At 41.9% G+C, this 23,238-nt stretch overlaps 1 protein-coding gene across 1 annotated transcript in view; it reads right to left on the bottom strand.

The window, feature by feature from the left end:
- The window catches only part of AGBL1 (AGBL carboxypeptidase 1), a 957,838-nt gene that overhangs the window by 710,843 nt on the left and 223,757 nt on the right, over positions 1–23,238 (bottom strand). The window contains 8 exon segments of the mRNA XM_071212624.1: positions 2,119–2,206; positions 3,807–3,955; positions 5,095–5,181; positions 5,404–5,487; positions 6,976–7,556; positions 8,636–8,752; positions 14,413–14,480; positions 15,470–15,635. Coding sequence (XP_071068725.1) covers positions 2,119–2,206; positions 3,807–3,955; positions 5,095–5,181; positions 5,404–5,487; positions 6,976–7,556; positions 8,636–8,752; positions 14,413–14,480; positions 15,470–15,635 — 1,340 coding nt within the window.

Below are 23,238 nucleotides of genomic sequence, written 5' to 3'. Positions count from 1 at the left end.
ATGAATTACATTATACATTCATGGTTTTCATCTTACCCCTCTTTTGCTCCTTAATCACATAACAATTGTCTTGTTAATGACTCTAAAAACTATTCACATTGGCTTTCCTTAGGCCAAGGCTGTGTTTTTGTATATGTGGCTTCTTCTGACTCCTTATTTCAGCTGCTTGATTCCCACGAGCCTTTTCCTTATTCTCCACTTCAGAGAGGAGCAGACTCCAGGGAGAGCAATAGCACATTGGGAAAGGATGCAACATGTTAACGTTTGTTGAAGCTCTTACTAAGGACAAGACTCAAACTTTCTCTAAGCTGGGTCTTACACACATATTTAGGGTAACTATTTACGAGAAAACTAAAAATCATCTTTAACATGCCAAGGTGCAAATTTAGGATTTCATAATTTTCCCACAAAGTGACTTCTATCAGTGAATTCTCACTTTGGGGCAATTTTTAGTCTAAGTCTATTTGGACCATAAAAGGGCCCTAACAGTCTTGAGATAAATGGTCCAAGAGTAATTATCATTTAGGTCAATGGAAAACCAATGGCATTGTAAGATTTCGGTACTCTTCTAAAGAATAAAATGAAAATACTACTCTGGCCTGTATCCTAATACATTAAGGACTGAAGATTGCCAACTTTTTTTATTATAGACTGTTAGCTCTGCTTTGTGGTTTGTTCATTGCTGTTATCACTTTGATGAGTTTTACCTTTGTAGCAGATGGAGCAACGAGATCCCCGACCTTTCTTATCTATCAGTGCTGCTAGCCTCACAGTCTCAAAAGTCAAAATGCATCGGGATACGTACCCTCTTTCTTTTTGAGAATGGTAATAATCCTAAGATCTAGAATGTCTGATAATAGATTTTAAGGGGCCTCTTATAATCTCTGAAAGAGATAAGTTCCACTTTACCCAAGAGAATAAACACTAGCCTATCATTTTTTATAAGAAACTAAATATGACATACACTTTACCTGCCTTAACAATCCCCTTCTTGTTGTTCCTTACAAATTTAAATTATATTTTCTAGCAAAAGAAAATGCATACATAAGTAATTCATGGTTCTGGAATTCATTTCTTTCATCCAAAAATATGGATCGTTTAAATTTCACTACAACTTCACAGAATAAATTGATGAAACTGGCTACTGATGAAGGATTGAAGATGAATTTTGAAAACGCTCTTTCACTTTTTCCCAAGAAATTATCATACTGTGGGGGCACAGTTACTTAAATGTATTTGCCAACTATTTCCTCTCCTGTATTTTGTAAGGCTGAAGCACAGGACAGCTGGGAATAAGCCAAATATACCCTTATGCCTTCTGGATTTTGAGGCTGTAAGGAAAAGAGCACTGATAGATAGGGAAGGTCAAGGATCTTGTTGCCATCAGCTACAAAGTCAAAAATCATCGCAGAGATAACAAGAGTATATGTTCCACAGAGCTGGGCTGCCTAACAGTGGATAATAAAAGAGCTGGCAGTCTTCAGTCCTTAATGTATTAGGATGCAGACCTGGATAGTATTTTCATTTTATTCTTTATTTTCCCCCCCTGAGATGGCTCTCTTGTCTACTTGCTTGCTGTTTGCATTCATTGTCTGCTCATTGTCTTTGCTCATTGTCTGCTGGTTGTTTGTTTATTTGTTTTCTTTAGGAGGCACCAGGAACCAAATCTGGGACTTCCCATGTGGGAGGCAGGTGCTCAACTGCTTAAGCTACATCCAATTCCCTCATTTTATTCTTTAGATGAATAGTGAAATTTTACAATAGGTTCAGTGGGACCACTGGGAATAGATGAAGAACTAAGGTTTGATGTATTTAATCCCAGGTTAAGTTCTATATAATGTCAAATATCCAACAAGTTCTAAAGGTTTTAATGAACTTAAATGAACACAGGCCATTTTTCAACAAGTCAGAAGGTATTCAGATCTTGAGGTCTATTGTGGGTGCCATCTAAAATACATATGTATACCTCTGAAGGCAGAGTATTTGCCATCGGGAAGGAGTGACAAGTATTAACAGGCAAACATAAGCTGTTAAGGTTTAAAAGCTCAACATAGAAGAGTAGAAAATTGAGAGTGAATGAAAGGGTAGCAAAATGGAAGCTGGCACATGCTCACTTACTTGTAATAGCAGATTTCATAGCCCGTCCGTATCCAGGTGGGTCTGCCAAGAAGAGCCTCCTTTACGGAATACATGATTGGTTGCATCCCTACACAAAATATAACCAGAACTTAATCCATGAGAAACAGAGAAAAGGGTGCAGAGGGTTGTGGCAGGCTGAATAATGGCCCCCAAAGACATTGAGGTTCTAACCCATGACAGCTGAGCACGTTAGTTTATGTGGTAAAGAAGACTTCAGGGAAATGGACTTTGGCCCAGTGGTTAGGGCGTCCGTCTACCATATGGGAGGTCCGCGGTTCAAACCCCAGGCCTCCTTGACCCGTGTGGAGCTGGCCATGCGCAGCGCTGATGCGCGCAAGGAGTGCCATGCCACGCAAGGAGTGCCATGCCACGCAAGGGTGTCCCCCGCGTGGGGGGGCCCCACGCACAAGGAGTGCGCCCGTGAAGAAAGCCGCCCAGCGTGAAAAGAAAGAGCAGCCTGCCCAGGAATGGCGCTGCCCACACTTTCCGTGCTGCTGACAACAACAGAAGCGGACAAAGAAACAAGACGCAGCAAATAGACACCGAGAACAGACAACCAGGGGAGGGGGGGAAATTAAATAAATAAATAAATCTTTAAAAAAAAAAAAAAAAAGAAGACTTTAGAGGTGGGATTGATTTAGGACCTTGAGATGGGGAGATCACCCTGGATTATCCTGGGCCCTAAATGAAATCACAAGTGTCTATAAAAGGGAGGCAAAGGGAGATTTGATTACAAAGGAGAGGGTAATATAAAGAGAGAGGAGATTTCAATGGGCTACCTTTGAAGATCTAAGAAAGGGGCTAAACCAAGGGACGCAAGCCAGAAAAAGCGAGGAAATGGGTTCTCTTTTAGAGCTTCCAGAGGGACCACAGCCCTGCCCACACCTTGACTTTAGCCCAGTGAAACTGATTTTGGACTTCTGAACTCTACAACCATATGAAAATAAATTTTCCACCAAGTTTGTGGTAATTTGTTACAGCAGCCATACAAAATTAATACAGGAGTCAAGGTTCATGTCTTCACTTTCTATACCATCAAGAGTCTATTTAATCAGTACAAAATAGAAGCAATAACCTATACTCAGCTCCAGAATGCTGGAAATATGGATTCTTTACTCAAAGCCACTCAACAAAGTATTGTATGCACCAGCAAGGGCACCTAGAATTTCTAACTCAGAAATGTCCAAAATAAATATGGGCTACTAGTCAGACTTTATCTTTTGAATGTCTCCTCCAAAATGTTCACAGTTTAAATGTTCTCCGGTGTTGAGAGTGTAAATCAGTGTTGTTCAATTGGATTTTGCCGTTCTCCAATCTTTTGACAAGCAGGCCAATACATTTACTGTTGCAAGGTATAGGAAATGGAGAGAGGGAATAAATGAGAAGGCCCACTGATCTTAAAAGTTCAATATGGGGTAAGGAAGTCAGGAAGCAGTGGATATTTTCTATGTGCTAACATTCTATGCTGGAGTGAGCATTTCCAGCTTGCCCCTCCTCTGTCATGTCAGTGGGCCATACATTAGCCACTCCCTTGCCATCTATATGGGCAGTCCCAACCTCAAACTTTCTGGGAACCCAAGCAGGGCTTCTGGTAATAATCCAAACATTCAGGGAGCAGCATCACTCCTGGTGTCACCCAGGAAAGCCTATTCCCTAAGAGCTCGTACCATAATTAAACTGGCTGTTGGGCTTCTCACAGTTGATGATGTTGAAGCGGTAACGGACAGCAGCCCTCATACCGCTGACCTTGAAGTAGAACCACTGCTGGTGCTGGGTGCCATTCACATCAGCATTGAGCAATAAATCATACTCAAACCTGGAAAGTCAGAAACAAGATTGAAGGGTTATCTGTCATGAAGGCCTTTACAGTAATTTCCAACATGGAGAGTCTATGGGCTTCAGGTTCTGAAGGACAGACCTAAGACACAGGTTCTCAGCTGGCCAATGAGTTAGAGTTATGATCTCTACCTTACAATATTGGGCACAGGTTTTGGAAGCTCAAGGTGGGGTTTTTTTGTTTGTTTTCTCGTTATTAGCAGAGTTAGTTACAAAAACACAGCACCTATGAAGTGAGTGCTATTACTTGTCCCCATTTTAAGGGTAAGGAAATGAAGGCATAGGATAGTTGCTCGAAGTCTCCAAGATGAAAAGAGATGAAATCATATTGGTGGTATAATTCCAAAGTCTGATACTACTACTCAAGTGACAGTTCTGGACCATTTTCTTCAGATGTTCACCCATAAAAGGATTACATGTCTTGAACTTTGGTACAGAGAAATTATAGTCTACCCTGCATTAGTTAAATGAACAGTGAGCGCAGTGAGAACAGTAGTGTCTTCTGCCACAAGAAAAGAATTAGAAATCATTCTTCCTTTGATTATCTCCTTCTCTTTAGTTTTTGTGGCCTTAGACTTGACTTGCCTATCAAGACCTTTTCTATTATTGGGATTTCATTGGTAGAGTCTAGCAGAGGCACCAAGTACCTTACATCCCCTGGAATGAAGAACAGTTTTGGCCACCTATGTACACAACTGTGGAAGCAACAGGCATGGAGACGTGCAGGAACAGGGCACATCATGTAGCCTTCCATGTCAACCGAACCAGTCTCACATCAACGGAAGGACCAATATCCCAAAGTGCCCTCATACCCAAATATGGGTCCCTTGTTTGGAACATAAGGTTTTCAGAGCAGTTCACCTTTAGGTGAGTCAGGATGTTGGCTAGTGAGACCCCTGGTGGTGCGCATGTAAATGTTTAACAAGTGGCTACATGGGAGGAAATGTTTGATTTGTAACATCTGCCGATTTTCGTAGTACAAATTTTCCTTCCAGGGCCGGGCTCACCGATTTTGAGCTACCAACGTGGGTGTCACTGAACAGGAAGTAGAGAAGGAGTGCTTACAGTCTGCTCTCTGGAGCTGGCAGGGGCTACCCACTGCAGACTTTCTTTACTTACTCACGCACTTGGATAGCTTTGCGAAGATTTCCTGACTCAAACTTGGAAAAGAACCTTAAGCAACTAGAGGCAGCGTCTTGCAAAGGCCTGAAATGAAATAAAGAACATGTCAACAGATGTGCTATTTCCATTCTAGGTCACAGTTTGACACCTCTGATAGATAAGCTTTCTCTTATGGATCTTTCACCGCATTTTCATCATGCTTTTTTTTTAGGACTAGGAATGGATTACTAACATGAAACACTCCTATTCTCCTGCTATTGACAGGATCTCCACACCTTCCATGCAACTGAAGCACACAGCACCTACCAAGGCTCATCTAAACTGAAGACGACTTTATTTATGATATCACTTGGCTGGATGAGCCTCTGGATGTCCTCAAATATCTTGATCCTGGAAAAGGAAATTAGAAACATTTTAAGGATAGGCCTTTACTCCCTAATCCCCTCATTCTATGGATCCTGGGGGGAAAGTCTTAGGAGTCTTTAGAGAAATATAAAGAGGACAGATTTCTAATAATGCCCCAACCATGAGCTAGAAGAGTGCAAACAACCAAATCCCACCCCTTACTTCTCTTCTCTGTCAATAAATAAAACTAGACTGGGCCTGGGAATGTTGGAAGCAGTGATCTTAGATTTTAGTTAGAGGATTCCTGGCTTGAAGGAGAGTTTTCTCAAAAGCATTTGGACTAGCAGACTTTGAAAGTTTTCTGGTTGTGTGAATAAAAGTATCTTTCGCACTGAGGCAAACATGAGGGAGCTCTAGGGACTGGAGGCTATCAGCATCCTCAAGGTGTGGGAGGTACTTATAGGCCGTTAAGCTCTTTACATCCTCTGGGCCCTGACTGCCCAGAAGACCAAGGTCAATCTTCTGTTTGAGAAACACCAGTATCTCAGAGATTAAGTAAGAGGGAAGAAGCCAAGGGGTCTTTCAGATTGCTTCCCTGAATTTCCAATTCAGTGCATTAGGGTGGGGTGGGAGAAAGGGGATGGAGAGGTGGACATGAGGCTAAGACTCAGGGAGGAATGTTCTAACCAGGGGTAAAATGGTGCCGGGCCAGCTCTGCTGGTATGTGTCTCAGAGACCTGAACATTGTAGATAGTGTGCAGGGCGTGACATCACAGGTAACAGCCCAAGCAGGAGCAATTCTTAGAATCCATCATTAAGAGGACAATTTGCTGATGAAATGGAAATTAAGTTAATGAAACATTTTGGTCTGCATACTTTGCTCCATTGATTTACTATATACATATTCATTTTTTCAAGGAAAAAATTTTTCTTTGACATTAGTGGATTTCATTTCAATCTCACTACAATGAGCTAAAGGCAAAGATTTGTTTCCTGCATTCCAGGAATATTCCATCACCCACCATTTCTGCCCCTCCTCAGTGATACAGCAAAACTATTCTCCAAGACAAGCTTGTCTTTAAGGTAGAGACTGTGGGGTAGATGTATTCCACCTCCTCTCTCTCAGCAAGGGATTGGTTACCAGTTTGTAGGCAACAAGAAAAGAAATTCAAAGCAATCAATACCTGATTTTTCTGAGAACCTTCCTTTGAGATCCCACTATCTGGGGTAAGTGGATTCTTTCCCTATAGTGGTTTGCAATGGATATGGGTACAGGACTGCATTCCAATCATCCAAAGAATTCCTTTTAGGAAACACACTCCTGTCACTCTCCCACATCTCATTCGGCAATTTTGGAATAAATGATTGGAGGCAAACTTGTATGTTTGGCAAAAGTTTCCCAAAGGGCATTGGCATGCTTCTGGCTGATGCCCACTTCCCTGCAGATAGAAGCATTATTTGTACAAGCCATTCCTCATACAAAAATACTAAAGAAGAGAAAAATTTTGGTTCCCAGATCAGTAACACCCTTACCTTTGGACTCCACATTTGCGTTCCAACATGGGCTGTGCAGAGGGAGGTGGGCGGTGCCCCCAAAGATCCGGAAATGCCACTGCCTTGAAATCTGCCACAGATCTGGTTTTTCTGGCATTGGCCATATAAAGATAGGGATCATGAAAGGGGATGAGCTTGGGATGCACCTGCAGAAGCTTATCTATTACTTCTGCAGTTTCGTTAGGCCTAGTGGAATTGGAAAAAGAGACACTCATCCTTGGGCAGGAAATCACATCTATGTCCCAAGTATCCTCTTTCATGGAAACTTGAACATCAGGGATTCCATTTTCTGAAGAATCTATCCCAAGACCATTGGAACCCATATTTTGGTATATTTTCATTACAGGGTTTTTTTTGGAGGCTAGATGCACAGTTGACCTCCCCATCTTCACCATGCTCAGGATGGATGTCTGGACTGCATCTTCTCTTTCTAGTCCCCAGGGGCTTTGGTCCTTAGGCAAGCAATGTTGCTTCGAAGAGGTAGCAGTTGGAATGTGGTAGTGATTGGCATATTGAATCTCTTCAAAGTTCAAGTCCTCTCCAAATCTGGACTCCAATTCCTCCATATTTAAAATGGAAAAGAACATGTCAGTGTTTGCTTCCAGGTAGAGAACACACTCTGACCCCTAGTCTCACTCTCTGAGAACAGAACTGAACATAAATTCTGTGAATTGGGAAGCTTCTTTCAAGGTCAGGAAAGGAAACACCACCCTTCAATAGTTAAAAAAAAAAAAAAACAGAATCATAGAAACTCTTGTTTGGAAGGGGTTTTTGGTGGGTCATCTAGTATAGTTCTACACTGCACAAATGCTGCTGCAGCACTCCCGCTCAGGAACATTCATAGGGCATCACTACAACCCAAGACAGTGTCTTTTACTGTGCCCTTTCATTTGAGATTGATTCTGATTGTTTTAATACAAAGTCTTTCTTACACTAAACTAAAGTTTCCACTACTGAAAATTTTTACCCCTAATTCCTTTCTTCGATTTGGAGTGAAACAGAATACATTAACTGAACATGAATATTATGTGACTTAGCTTTGTGTCCTTAGAATGTGACCAAATTCATGATTTGTTAAAGATCTAAGAAAATCATTGAGATCAAAAAGCAGGTCAAAAATCTTGACAGCAGCAGCAGTCTCATGCTCTGCTTCAGCTGCAGCAAGGGCAGCTAACAACCACTGAAATAACATCACCTGGTCTAAGGTTCCCACCATGTTTCTACTAACAAATAAAAGAGCATGGAATCAGGCTGGCCACTTTCAGAAAGTCATCATACTAGATGACTTCCTTACTTTGGCAAGAAAATGATTAAGCCATCAGGAATTGGAATTGTCTCATGCTTTTTCAGTGCATGGAGGCAGGGCACCTTCCCTACCAGAAAACAGGCAGTGACATATGTCCATTCTACTTCCATCCTGGTTGTAGGACAGCAGATTTAGGACCCTTCCAGATATTCTAACTTGAGCACCTTTTTCACATATGTATTTAGCCTTCTGCTTTTCTCCCAGAAAGATCCCAGAAGTAGATTGTACACGATGAGCAATCCTTTCCATCTGGACACCTCTGTTTGGCTTCCCAGATTCTGCAAAGCACCCACCATGCACCAGCAAGGAGCAGAACAACAGCATATGTCCTACCTCAAAGCTAGAGGAACGCTCAAGACACATTGCCTCATATTGCTTCAAATCCTCCTCAGGTCGGTCAAGGTCAGGTTTAGAACTCAGATTGTTCATGTCTGTTTCCAAGTCATTATCCTACATTGGAATAGCCAGAGAACACAATGCGATCAAAAGAGGCCATCCTGAGAGCATCAAGACAAGCTACATATGTGATTCTTAGGACATGGTTCCCTTGCCTTCAAATTATAGTGCTAGGCTATCTGGAGGAGAGTCTGATATATTGGATTTTATCTTTAAAATCAAAAGAAAATACACACTTTTCCTTAGCACGGAGGTCAGTATTTATTGGCCCTCATATACCTAAATAATAATTTATATAAAATGAAATGACATGAAATAATAAAGCACATTATAAAAGAAATATTTTATCTCATCACCACTATCATCAGCATCATGGTAATTGTTTTACACATTCATCTATCTAGCTTTGACATTTAGCACTTATTATCCTATGAACTAAAAACTCTGCGATAATGGGAGAGATGAGGTCCATGCTCCCATGGAATGTGCCTTCTAGTGAGAACAGACTGACAATAAATATGAATAAGATTATTTCCAATAGTAATAAGTGCCATGGAAATAATTAGAGAGGGTGATATGATTGTGACTGAAGCTGAGTTACACAAAACTGTTAGGATTAGACCATCTAAGAAGGCCTCGCCAAGGAGGTCCCATTTTAATTGAGACCTGTGTGACAAAAAGAGTCAACTCTGTGATGATCTCAGAGAGAGGAATTATTAACAGAAGGAACAGCTTAAATGTGTCTACAGAAAGAAAGTGGTTGACGCATGGAGAATAAGAGGAAGCTGGTAGGAATGAGATTCCAGCAGTAGGTAGAAGAGAATACATTTAGTCTTTATCCTCCTGCTCTAACTTTATCAAGTCACCACCAGCGTTGTCTTCAATAGGCTGAATAATCCCAGACCCTGCATTTTTCCTTTTAGACCATAATTTCAAAATGTTTTAATGGTGATGGCAACTCTCCAAACATTTCTGTGTTTTCCAAGGGTGATAGAATCTTACAGTCAAAAGGACATCAGAAATCAAGTAGAATCTTCAGCTTTCCATGTATCTCCTAGATCAAGTTTCCCTAATAAAAAATGAGAAAAAAAAAAACCTAACGTGTTTTAGGGATATATTTGGTTTTTTAAGGAAAAACCTGGCAGTCCTGAAGGCATGGATTATTCTTATACTCCAAACAAATGTGAAAAGTAAATGTTTATATTCCTCACCCAGGAGGGAGGGGGGAAGAAATGAAATATTCCATGCATCTTGTGAAAGTTTCCTCCAAACTTCAAATTTAAATGAATTCGCTACAATCTATTTAATGATCTCTTCAGGTACAGTGCACACCATACCTAAACTCCTTAGGCTGGTATTCAAGGTCTCTCAGCTCATTCTTTCTGGCTGCATCTGTCAGTTCCTGCTTGCCTCATAATCAGGCTGAGCCAAGCCCAAGAGTGGGACTCATGGAAACACAGCCTGACAGGACCGTGGGAAGAGCTCCCCACCTCCACCCTGACTGGTGAATAAGGTTGTGTTTGAACTGGTATGTCTGGAGTAAGGAATGTTCTCTGACCCATGTGTCACAGCCTAACTCAGTCCACACATGGCTAGACCACACCCTTAGCAGTAGAGCAGGAGTCCATAAACTATAGTTCACTGCCTATTTCTGTATATGAACTTTTATTGAAACACAACCACACCCATGCATTTATTTATTGTCTATGGCTGTTTTTAGGCTACAACAAAGTTGAATAGCTGAGACTGAGACTCTGGTTTCTATCTCAGTCTCCTCAAAGGTCTGGAGCTTGGCCTTGAATCTCTAGTAGTCAGGCTCTCAACTCCTCCTAAATTTCTTATAAGTACCTTCCTCTAGAGATGGATCTGCTTCTGTGTCCTTACAACAACCCAGATATTCCTTCTCCATACAGAACACTGGCACCCATCCAACACAGATAATGCCTTCTGGTCCTTGCTCCTTAGATTGGATCCCTTGCTTCTGACTTGAGACGTGAGACTTGAGTTCACTACCCTTTTGAACGTGGCAATTAGAACTCTGGTGGGTACAATCCCCAAGATCGCTAGTTTGGGAACTCCTTGAAGATAAAAACTATGTCTTATTCAATCATATTACTATGCCCAAAAGCTTAGGACATTGCCTCACACATGGATTATTCCTAAGAAAGTACCTGCAAGAAATTTAAAATTTTAAATTAATTAATTAAAATTAAAGAGAAAAAGAGGAAGGGAAGGTAGGAGAGAGACAGGGAAATAGAGGGAGATTGAATTTGCTCTGTTTAGCCTCCTCTTCTCTGGAATTTTTCCAAACTGAGGTTTGTGATCATGAAGCAAAAAACCTGGCTAACATCTAGTCTGTATTTTTTTAAGTTTTTTAAGTTTCTCTTTTCTTATATTGAAGTTAATAGCTTCCCACGAAAGCACAGCACTCTATTTTCCATTCTCAAAGCACTTCACAGATGAAACTTCTTTCTAATCATTCTTTCTAAAGAGGTTGATCTCAATTATTAGGTAAGATTTTTCAAATGAGAAGGTCATAGTTTAAAGTCCTGGGTCAGTTTGTGAACAGAAAATAAATTACTCCTGGCTCCTTGTCCACATTTGTTGCAGCAAATACAGCAAAAGCCAGTTTTCTGGAGTCCAAGCATGAGCTCTGATTCTGATGCTACCCTTCTCTCTCTTTACAATTTAGGGTCACACACTGACTTTTCATCTGCTACTTGGCTTGAAAGCTTTTGATGAATAGTTTCCAGGCCCTCAATGATTTGTCCCATACTTCTTTCCCACTGGGTTTGTTCATCTGTTTAGTTTCCCTTCCACCTTACCCCACCATCATCTGCAAAAAGGGTCCTAAGGATGGTATCTGAAAGTGCTTCTCCCCACATTATGTGAAGTCAGGCACTGTCCTGCAACTCATCCCTCCATATCAGATACAAGAGTGACTGATGCTCTACATCAGACATTCAGTTATCAAGGAGCAAGAGGGGAGGGGGACATGGCATTGATGAACGACTGTAGCAGCACAGCATTATTCCAGTAATTTAGCACAAACTCTTAGGCCTGCACTGCCAAACCACAGCAAAGAACCAATTTGCTACTGATGACTTCAGAAATGATTCTATTTATCAAGATCCTGAGAACACCAGCATGTCAGTGCAGTCTAAACCTAGAGACATGGCTACAAGGTCCCTGTATGTCTGTCACTGCCAAGATAAGTGGTTTTTAATACAGAGAATACAAAATCTCTTTTGATAGATGATTGATTTATAGAGACAGATGATAGAGTTCTTTAACTCAGGCTTAGTCCTCAGGAATACCTTAATACATAGCATATACTTCTCCACCTTATTTTGCAGGTGACCAAATTAAGGAATTGTAAATTGAGGACCTTGTCCAAGTCCATGTTCACAAACAGACATAGAGACAGAATTGTAACTTATAGCCAAATTATTGTTATTCTAGAGCAGTGGTTCTCAATTGGGGGGGGGGGTAATTTTTGCACCACCACCACCACCACCACCCCCCCCCCCGGCAAGGACATTTGGAAGCACCTGGAGACATTTTTGCTTTCACAACTAGAAGATGGTGTTTGCCAGGCTGCTGACAAATATGACACAATGGGTTGACTTATACAACAGGAGTTTATTGACTCATGGTGTTGAGGCTAGGAGAAGTCCAAAATTGAGGCATCAGCAAGACAATGCTTTTTCCCCCAAGTCTGTTGACAGTGTGGTGTGCTTTCTCCCCCAAGTCTGTTGACAGTGTGGTGCTGGCTGATGGTGATCCTTGGGGTTTCTTGGCTTGTGTCCCTGCCTTTCCCCTCATGACCATGCCCTCTCCCTTCTCTTCCAGTTCCCACTGACTTCTGGCTTCCAGCTTCTCCTGTGGCTTTCTTGCCTAATATATCTAAATTTCTTCACTTATAAAGGACTCCAGAAATGTGGATAAAGGCCCAACCTCATTGAGTCAGGCCACTCCTTGACTAAAATAATATCTTCAAAAGGTCCTGTTTATAATGGATTCACACCCACAGGGATGCAGACTAAGATAACATCCTAAATTGGGGTACATAATTCAACTTAACACAGGAGCTACAGGCATCCCCCAACAAAGACTTATCCAGCCCAAATGATCAATACTGTCAGTCAAGAAGCCCTGTTCTATGACAGGGCTACCATCTGCTCTTGTAAATAAAGTTTTATTGGAACACAGCCATACCTATTCATTTACAAATTATCTATGGCTACTTTCATGCTACAATAGCAAAGCTGAGTAGTTGCAACAGAGACCATATGGCCCACAGAGTCTAAAACAGGGTGTTATGGATTGAATTGTGATCTCCAAAAAGATACATTTAAGATCTAACCCCTGGTACTGTAAATGCAGTCCTATTTGGAAACAGGATCATTGAAGACATTATTAGTTGAGGCCACATTGGATTAGGGTGGAAATTGGATTAGGATAGGAAATCTAGATAGTTTATGGAAGACAAACAGAAGACAGCCATGTGACAGAGGCAGAGACTGAAGTTATGCCCCTGATTGCTGGTACGCCCCCACCAGAACCCTGGAGACTTCAGAAGAAGCATGGGTCTGCTGACCCCTTGATTCCAGGCAATAAATTGCTTTTGTTTTAAACTATGCCGTTTGTGGTACTTTGACAGTGGCTCCAGCAAAATCAAAACTGGCTGTTTACAGAAAAAGTTTGCAGACCCTGTTCTACAGCACATGCCATTATCAGCTAGGAGCTGAGGGGCGCACCTTTTCCCAGCCACACAGGTTGTATACCTTCCAACTTTTTTTTTTTTAAGATTAATTTATTTATTTCTCTCCCCTTCCCCCCCACACCCCTGCCCCTGTTGTCTGTTCTCTGTGTCTATTTGCTGCGTTTTCTTTTTTGTCCACTTCTGTTGTTGTCAGAGGCACGGGAATCTGTGTTTCTTTTTGTTGCGTCATCTTGTTGTGTCAGTTCTCCGTGTGCGCAGCACCATTCCTGGTCAGGCTCTACTTTCTTTCGCGCTGGGTGGCTCTCCTCACCAGGCATACTCCTTGCGCATGGGGCTCCCCTACACGGGGGACACCCCTGCGTGGCAAGGCACTGCTTGCACGCATCAGCACTGCGCATGGGCCAGCTGCACACGGGTCAAGGAGGCCGGGGTTTGAACCGCAGACCTCTCATGTGGCAGATGGACGCCCTAACCACTGCGGCAAGTCCGACTCCTATACTTCAACTTAAGGGAACCCAACTTACATAGACTCTGCTATAAAAGGAATTGTACAGTGTGGCAACCCTGTGTAAAATGAGTAGACAAGCAACATAACTTACAAAGATAGGTGAGATCTATTTTAAAATGCCTTGGCAAATCTTCCTGTGGTCACTTGCCTAAATGCCATACATACTTGTTAAACATGCCAACAATAAGCACTAAGTGTCTATCTCATGCTCATCCTGATAAAGTATTAATGCCTTCAAAGTGAATGGTTTTGACTTTAAAATGCAACATTGTGCTGGATCTACCAAGATGATCATACTTTGGAAATCAACAATAACTGTCATTTATTAAACATCTCTACCTATCAGGTACTGAACTCAGTAATAGTAAGGTAGTTTTTAAAATTTACCCTAGGCTTAGCCAAACATAGAAAGTGGTATTTATTTTTCCTTTGTAAGATGTGAAAATGGGGATCATTAGCAGTAAGAAATGGTGTACCTACTTCCTCTTTCACATCTTCAGAATCTGAGTCCTTGTCCACCTCTCCATCATCATCATCTTCAAAATCCTCTGGGTGGGGGAAAAAGAGGTAAAATGGGTAAGGTTTCCCCTTTGCCTTGGATTTGGATTCACACCACACAACACAGTTAGTACTTCTTCCTCTCACAAATAAGAAGTTTGTTATTGAGTGTGCAACAACTCACTATAGTTTAAAGCTTATTAGCAAATGTAACTGATGTGTGCACAGGCATGTAGAACACTATATCATGAAGCCTAAACTGTTGTTCCACATTGAATGAGTGCAAAATTAGTGCAGAGGAAAACAACACACCCCAATACCATTCTGAGGGGACTGACCCCATTCTGAGGGGACTGACCCCATTTTCAGGACTGTCACACCTATTTAGAGGTATTTGTTTGCCAAAGTCTAGCTAACATAAATTAAAAATTGGTGAACCTGTATGTCACCCAGATTAATTTCCTAATTTTGAGATGCAGGAATTTATTTAAAGCAAAAGCCCGTAGAGAGCATCCAGGGCCATTATGGTGAAAGGTGCCTTATGGAAAAACTGCTTGACGGTAAGTAGGATGGGGTAGAAAAGCACTAGAATCTTTTGACTGCAGTACCTTCTTGGAGATTAAAAAATCATACTTTCAAGTATTATAATATGACTAACATGAGATTGTCATAGCAGGAGTTCTATTTCAATTTCATCCTTAGGGCAAATTAATTCCCAAACCAGTCAGGACAATGGAGAGACTAGATTATAGGATTGTAAATAGATTTTTAAAAATTAGCCAAGACAACTGTACAGGCATTCAATGGCTACCAAGCAAAGTGGCAACAGTTAATAATTAAGGACAAAATACGTGAATTTGGTATGTGCTCAATCTGTATCTTAAAAAAAAAAAAGCTTTTTCATACATATTTCTAATTAGCTTATTGGCCAATCATGATCAACCTGTTAACAATGGATTCTACTTTCTTCCCTGTGTCTATGAAATATTGCTAAAACGTAGAGTTCATTGTGAAGCTCATGATAACCCACTCACTTTACCTTCAGTTAGAACACATGGAGATCCAGAGACAGTGATGCCAGGCACAGGAAAGGCATAAGCACTGCTGGCTGTGGCCAAGGGAAGGGGACACTTAGGGTAGCACTGCCTCAGGATCTGAAGTGCGATGGAGGTGATGGGTTCTGTATTTTTGTTATCCAGGAAGTTCTGAGGAAAGAGAAGATCATATCAGACCCTGGAATCTTCTGTGGAATCCCCCTGCTGCAACAGTGTTCACCAGGTAATGAATTACATGCAGCCACAAGAGATGGTAAACATCCTTCATGAACTCTGCTTTGGTCTAATGTAGACTCTGCATTTTTATTTCCCTTTCACAATTCATATTATGTTGTAATGAATGTAGTTTGAAAATAGACTTTTAGTCTTTGGAGGGATGCTGCACCCAAGGGAAGATATTGCCCAGGATGCCTGGGAGAAGAGGAGGTGAGCAGCTTTCTTCAGCCGATCCATGTGTCATTGTGAATTGTTCCCTAACTTAAGGAATGAGTAAAATTGATGGAAGTCTTGTTTTTCCCCTTCAGTTATAATCTGAAGAAAAAAATATAAAGGAAAAAATAAGACAGAAAAAATATGAAATCAGAAGAAAATACTAAGTGAATCCCAAGTATCTACATTAAATAACATGGCACTTCTCAAAGCCCTCTGTTTGCTCCCTCTTGGTATGCCCAAAATGAAGAAAAATTTGGTTTGCAAATGTAACATTTTGATATTGATGGAAAATGACAAGACCCTTCTTTTCAGACACTGTGGGGGAAAAAATATAAGAACCAGTTTACTAAATTGAGAGGGGAGAATTGAGAGTAGCTCAGCATCTCTGGCAAAAACAGTTGTTTTCTTCAGTCTTTTAGTAATGTTTTGTCTACTGACTTCATGTGGAAAGCTGACTAGTACAAATCTCCAGTTTGACATTCCTAAAGGGTGTCCAGCCAGCTCTGAGGCCAATGAGTCAAAGCAATAGATATGGCAGAAGCTGGGTACCCACCAAAGGGAGTGTTTACGTCTACAACAATGCCATGCTCATGGGCATCTCCCTGTCCACATTACAGGAAGCTCCACGCAGAAGAACATGAAGAATAAATTAAATTTTAATAAAATATTATCCATGAATTCAGGCTTCCCAAATAACTCCCAAGTATAATAAAAGTAAACTAACTTGGGAAGGGGCTGTGGCTCAATCAGTTGGGTTCCTGTCTACCATATGGGAGGCCCTGGGTTCATGTCCAGGGCCTCCTTGTGAAGGCAGGCTCACCCGCATGCTGTGGAGAGCCGCCAGCCTGCAAGTGCCATGGAGTGCCACCCTGCCCGCAAGCACCATGGAGAGCTGACTCAGCAAGGTGACACAACAAAAAGGGAGACAAGCAAAAAACACAGAAGAACACACAGCAAATGGACACAGAGAACAGACAGCAAGCAAGCTGCAAGGAGGGGGTGGGAAATAAATAAAAATAAAATACACAGAAGAACACACAGCAAATGGACACAGAAAGCAGACAGCAAGTGAAAAGATGAAAGGGGGGGGATAAAAAATTTAAAAAAAAAATTTTTTAACTAATGTATTAAACTTGGAATTAAAACAGAAATGTCTTAATACAATCAAGAATGCTATCTCCTCTTCAGTGCAATTAAATGGCACCTATCAAATGTCCTGACCCAACAGCCTCAGAGCACACATCAGGAAGCACTCTCCATGGAAAATGGATTCATTGAGGTTGTTTCATCCCTGATTCTGTTCAAATGGCTTCAAGAGTTTACAGAAAAAGAGAAAACTAAGAAAGGAGGAGGAAGAAGGGAAGTGAGGTACATGACTGATCAGAGAGAATGTTCTGAGCTTCAGCCTTCAGAGAAATACAGTCAAGTCCAAGCCAGGAAACTCATCAAAAAATGCCGACATCTGGGAACCCAGGTCTGCCTGTGATTGTCACTGGTATTGTTGTTGACGTTCATAAAGATGATCATGTTTTCTGCTTTGTGGGAAATTGTGCAGGTGAAAAGTGAATGGAAGGATGAAGGCAAGCCCAAGTATCTCAATGGGTTGCCCACACTGTGATTTGAATTTGGAGTGGTGAGGGTATTAAGATCTGTAGAAACTGAGGCATTAGGGATAATGCTTTACTTGTTTCCCGCTGTAATCTGGGGGAAATATTTATGAATTAAAAACGATCCTTGGTGTCAAGAATGTGGAAATGCTTAAATCCATCTGTCAACATTTCCCTAGTGCTGACATTTCCCTAGGTGCTGTGCAGGGCTGGGACTAAGGTGAGGCAGGGGAGGTTCCTAGTACACAAAATTTAAGGAGGTATTCACTCTCTAGCTCCTTCAAGTACAGGGTTGACTTGTTCAGTGTATCATAAGATGGCCAGATCCCAAGAAATAAGACCTCTTTAGTCAAAAGTCTCAGAATTGGGGGCAAAGGTCAGATTTTTAGGCTCACTTTTCCCATCATTCCCAATATTACACTTGTTACTTGGAAGGGATGATGAAATATATTATACTCGGAAAGAAGTGCTTAAAGCATGAATGCATTGCCACAGTTTACACCTTTGAATTAAATGTGGGAAAATAAATATGCTACTTCCATGACACATAAACAACATAGAATAATAGGAAATAGCTCAGCTCCTGGAGCCAGACTACCTGAATTCAAATTCTGGACCAAAGGTTCCTAACTACATAACCATGGGCAAATTATTACACCTTTCTGTGCTTCCTTTTCCTCATCTGTAAAATGGAAAAAATAACAGAACCTACTTCTTAAGGTTGTGGAGTGAATTGAATGAGTTAAAGTAGGCAAAATAAGTTATAGTTAGCATACTGTGAATGTCAGCAAGCATTGCGAAGGTAAAAAAATCTCAGAGCAGTGTCCCAGTAATATTCCTCACAACAATAAAATGACACGTTCTAGTGGAAGCGGAGTCAGACTAACAGAAATCCTGCCTTTACCTTCCAGTTCTGCCTCAAACTAGCCTAAGCCATCAGTGTCTCCCACCCAAACCTCTACAAACAATCTCTAAACTCCTTCCTTCACATCTTAACTTTCCCTTCTTCTGCTTGTGCCCTCTGATAACCTCCCTGCCAAATGGAAGCTGGAATGTTCCTGTAGAAACATAAATCAGAACAGGTCACTTCCCTGCTTCAAACCTGATAAAAATAAAATCCAGCCTGTTTTCATAGCCTAAAAAGCTCCACATGATCTTCGTAACTCTCCAACTCTTGCCTTCCCCCATCTTCTACTCTGATTAAAGTTTGATGGGAAGCGGACTTGGCCCAATGGATAGGGCGTCCACCTACCACATGGGAGGTCCATGGTTCAAACCCCGGGCCTCCTTGACCTGTGTGGAGCTGGCCTATGTGCAGTGTTGATGCGTGCAGTGCTGATGCTCCCAAGGAGTGCCGTGCCATGCAGGGGTGTCCCCCGCGTAGGGGAGCCCCACACGCAAGGAGTGAGGAGAGCCACCCAGCATGAAAGAAAGTACAGCCTGCCCAAGAATGGTGCTGCACACACGGAGAGCTGACACAACAACAGAAGAAACACAGATTCCCGGTGCCACTGATAAGGATAGAAGCGGTCACAGAAGAACTCACAGCAAATGGACACAGAGAGCAGGCAACTGGGGGGGGGGGGGGAGGGGAGGGAGAGGGAAGGGGGGAAAATAAATAAAAAATAAAAAAATCTTATGGAAATAAAACCCCAATTCCTTATCAGAGCTTACGAAGATCCAAATGCTCTGGACACTGTCTGTGCCCCCAACTTCATCTCATGCATTCCCCACTCTTGCTCACCATGCTTCTGCCACTCCAACCTCTCTATGTCTCAGACTCCCCTCACCTCCCACCCCCACTCCCTTACCTTGGGGCATTTACATGTGCTTTTCTGTTTCTCTCCCTGGAGCCTCCATCTTCAGACCTTCATGGCTCTTGTCAGTCGAGTCTCAGCTCAGAGAGCTCTTCTTCCACCCCCAGTCTAGTGTATGTAGCCCCTCTCCCTCATCTCACTCTAGTGACTCCTTGAACATAGGTGAGCAAATTCTGAGGCACAGAACAACTGTGGTATAGCTTCAATTCAGGAATGTCTTATATGGAATCACCCTTGGTGTGGGTTTTTCTGGTACATTCTCACCTACATCTTTCCACCAGACACTCCAAGGTGTCTTAGATGCCCTGCGAGTTCCACACTGCTTTACCTCTCATCCTCACCACATGGCTGCCTCCTTGCACTTCCCTGGACAGTCCGCAAACCCAGATGTTTTTCATAAGCTTTCTGAGTGTTGGCCTTCCCTGACTCAAGAGTGACTTCCTTCTTGAAACCTCCTCTAGTTGGCCAAGACCAAGCTGACCTCTGCTTCCTCTGCACAGTTCTACTAATTCCACTGTCATACCTGCTTCTCTGTACTAAAGTTTTCCTTATAAAAATTTCCCTAGAGGAGGGTAAGTTTCCTGGGGAAGATGGGTCCTTAATCACCATCATCTTTGAACCCCTTGTATAACCTAGTCCCAGTATCTTCCACTAAGCAAGAGATCAGAAAACATTTATATGAATAAATAGTAACTGCTCTCAGATCAATCTGACCTCCAGGACATGGAGCACCTGATCCTGTGTGGATAGCATTCCCTTTAGGATGCAGTCCTTCCTTCCATAGATCCATGACATAGGGGTGACTGATCCTGGTAGGCAAAGAGGATCCCAATGAATCAAGGCATGGCCTTTCATTTCTTCTGAGGAAAAAGCTGTGACTTTTAAAAGGCTATCATTGCTTATTCTAATGGTCTCAATGTGAGATCCCTGGACCAGTAGCATCAGCATCACCTGGGAATTTCTGAGAAATGCAAATTCTTGTGCTGTATCTCAGACCTACTGAAATAGGAACTGTTGGGGGGCACCCAGTAATCTGTATCTTAACAAGCCCTCCAGGTGGTTGTGATGAGTGCTCAAATTAGAGAATCACTGATTTTAGGAACTTTTTGGGTTTCTTAATCAATTCTAGCTCCAAGGAGTGGTCCCTTTATTTGATTATTTCATGCAAGTTTGTTCTTCCTGCAGTTACATATTGATATATCATACCATACCCTTTTAGGGGTCCTTTTCTTTAAACTTGCATTTAAATTATCATCCTTCTTCCTCTTTGCTCATGCAAAGCTAACAGCACCCTCACTGCATTATGGACAATGCCATCCTTTGGATGTTTAAGGGATGCTTCGAGAGTCTGTGCAAGAATGTGTGGCCCATGAAACTAAGGGATGGGGTCATCAAGAGAGAGACACTACAAGCAGTGGCCTCAGCAGAAAGACAAAGAACAATATAATGGGCAGAAGCTGTGGGAAGGACTCAAAAATAGTATTTCCTCAGCCACTCTTATGTCCTATAGGTTTGTAATTAGATCATAAACCAATAAAAATAGAATAGGGGAGCAGGTGTAGCCCAGGAGTTGAGCACCTGCTTCACAAATACAAGGTCCTGGGTTTAATCCCTGGTACCTCCAAAAAAAAAATAGAATAGGGCATTCGTTCTCAAATTGTGATTCTCCCCAGACCAGCAGCACTGGTATCATTTGGGAACTTGTTGGAAATTCAAATTCTCAGGCTTTACCCAGACCTACTGAATCAGAACTCTGCTGGTGGAGCCCAGCAAGGTCTGTTTTAATGAGCCCTCTAGGTCACTATGATGCACACTCAAGTTGGAGAACCAATGGAGAACCAATGGACTCTCAAGTAATACCACCAGTTTCAAATCCTGGCTCCAACACTTAGCCTTGTGAACTTGGGCAATTTGCTTAACATTTTTTGCATCTCAAGTTTCTTCTTCTGTAAAATAAGGAAAATAGAGCCTATCTCAAAAGCTTTAGAAAATGTTGAAATGGGATAGTTTGTGAACTGCTAAACCAGACCTGGGCCATACCTGTGTTGAATACAAAGTAAATGCTTTCTTCTCCTTCTCCTTGTCCTTCTTTTCCTGTTCCTCTTCTTCTTCCTCCTCCTCTTCTTTTTCTTCATCCAGCATTATCATTATCATTGTCATAACTAACAGTCACTGAGATATCTCACCAGACCCAAGGTTCCCAAGTTGGCTATACAGTGACACGCATGCCTGCTCTGGCAGAGGGGAGATGACAAGCATCTCAAAGTCCAGCACAGTTGTAATAGCATCTGGACTCATAGCATTCAATACAGATGCTGGGAGGCTATGTGATACCAGCTATATTTCTGCCAGAGGAGAGTGACCATTTGGTTTCTAAAATTGCACCCAAACTTGATAGTGTTTCCTCCAGGAGAAATCCTCTAGTACATTATTTAAAAGACTGAACGGTAAGAGAGGGGAATGAGGAGGAGGAATGACATTGTACATCCCACACACTCTTTCAGGTGGAAGCCTTACCATGCCTTCCCTCATTTACTCAACACTATTGCACAAATCCCACCTGCTCTAGTTTTCCACATAATACCTACAGAAATCATAACACGGCTGGGAAAACATGGCCACAATATGCACATTTTGCCTCTGCTTACATCATGCTGCCATTCCAGATAGTACCCAGTGGGTGGGAACGTGTTGTAAATTTGCTTAATTAAGCAGTTGACGTCTTAACTGACCTGCTGAGGAACTACTTCTAAAACCTTGTTTACAGGTTTGCAGACTCTCTTATGCCCAGAATTCACTTGGTATTTTCTCCACCATCTTCTAATCATATACATGTATCTCTAAGATTTTCATCTTCTTCAGTGATTGCCCTTTTACTTGTTGTTGTTGTTGTTGTTGTTAACACAGAGCACATAAACAGCCAACAATACAGATGGCTGAGGAACTGGAGGCTGGAATGGAGGGCTGCTGGGCACCAGCAATGCGGGGAAGTATTTCACAAAGACTGGGAGATATAGAGACTTGGGAACCACAAGCTTACAAAGTAAAGCTCAGAAAAAATTCAAAGCACTGCTTCATCCAGAGAAATAGAATGTAAAATGCAGCTATTTCATGACTGAGAAGCTCTGAAAGCTGTAATGATAGAGAGAACCCCAGAGGTGATAGCAGATAGAAAATTAGATATTGGTTTGCCGCACAGTATTATGTTATTGTTACGAGGTTAAAAAAAAAAAGAGCTATTTTTTTTAGATGAGAAAAGTCTACAGATGCCGTGGTTGGAAAACAGCACTCTCGTTGGCTGCTTCATTACCTTGGGTGTACTCAGGTGGAGAAAAATTGGAGGGTGTCCAGAGAGAAGCAGCGAGACTGATGGCAGGAGTTCAGAGACTCGCTAATAGGAACCCAACAAGGAGCAGAATGCCAGTGAAACATGGCTGCTGTGGCCCCAGGAGGAGATGGGGGAGCAGGTGACAGATATTTGGGGGATGTTCACATCAACAATAGAGTATGTATGTAACCTCGCAAGACAGAATTTAAATTAGCTCTAATCAAGTGAAATTGAGGAATTGGTTATGCAAGTTGAAATCCAGAAAGCCTAGACCAAAGGTTCCACTGGGATGCAGATAAGCAATGGCTCTTACAGGTGCTATCCTTTGCCTGGGATCCTCTTTCCCTTAACCTTAGCATGACCAGCCTCTCCCATGGCTTAGATATCAGCTCAGATGTCACCAGCACACAAAAAAATATGTTTCCCCTCCACCATGCCCAGTCATGGTAGACCTAAGTTACTACTTTATTGTTTACATAGAGTAATATGAAATTATTTTCCTCACTGGATTCTCTGCTTGATTATTGTCTTATTCTCCCTGCTAGGATATTTGCCCCACAAGATCAGGG

This window comes from Dasypus novemcinctus, chromosome 3 (genome assembly GCF_030445035.2).
Source record: "Dasypus novemcinctus isolate mDasNov1 chromosome 3, mDasNov1.1.hap2, whole genome shotgun sequence".
Classification (NCBI taxonomy): Eukaryota; Metazoa; Chordata; class Mammalia; order Cingulata; family Dasypodidae; genus Dasypus; species Dasypus novemcinctus.
Note: the sequence above shows the minus strand (reverse complement) of the source record. Positions and strands in the feature narration are given on the sequence as shown.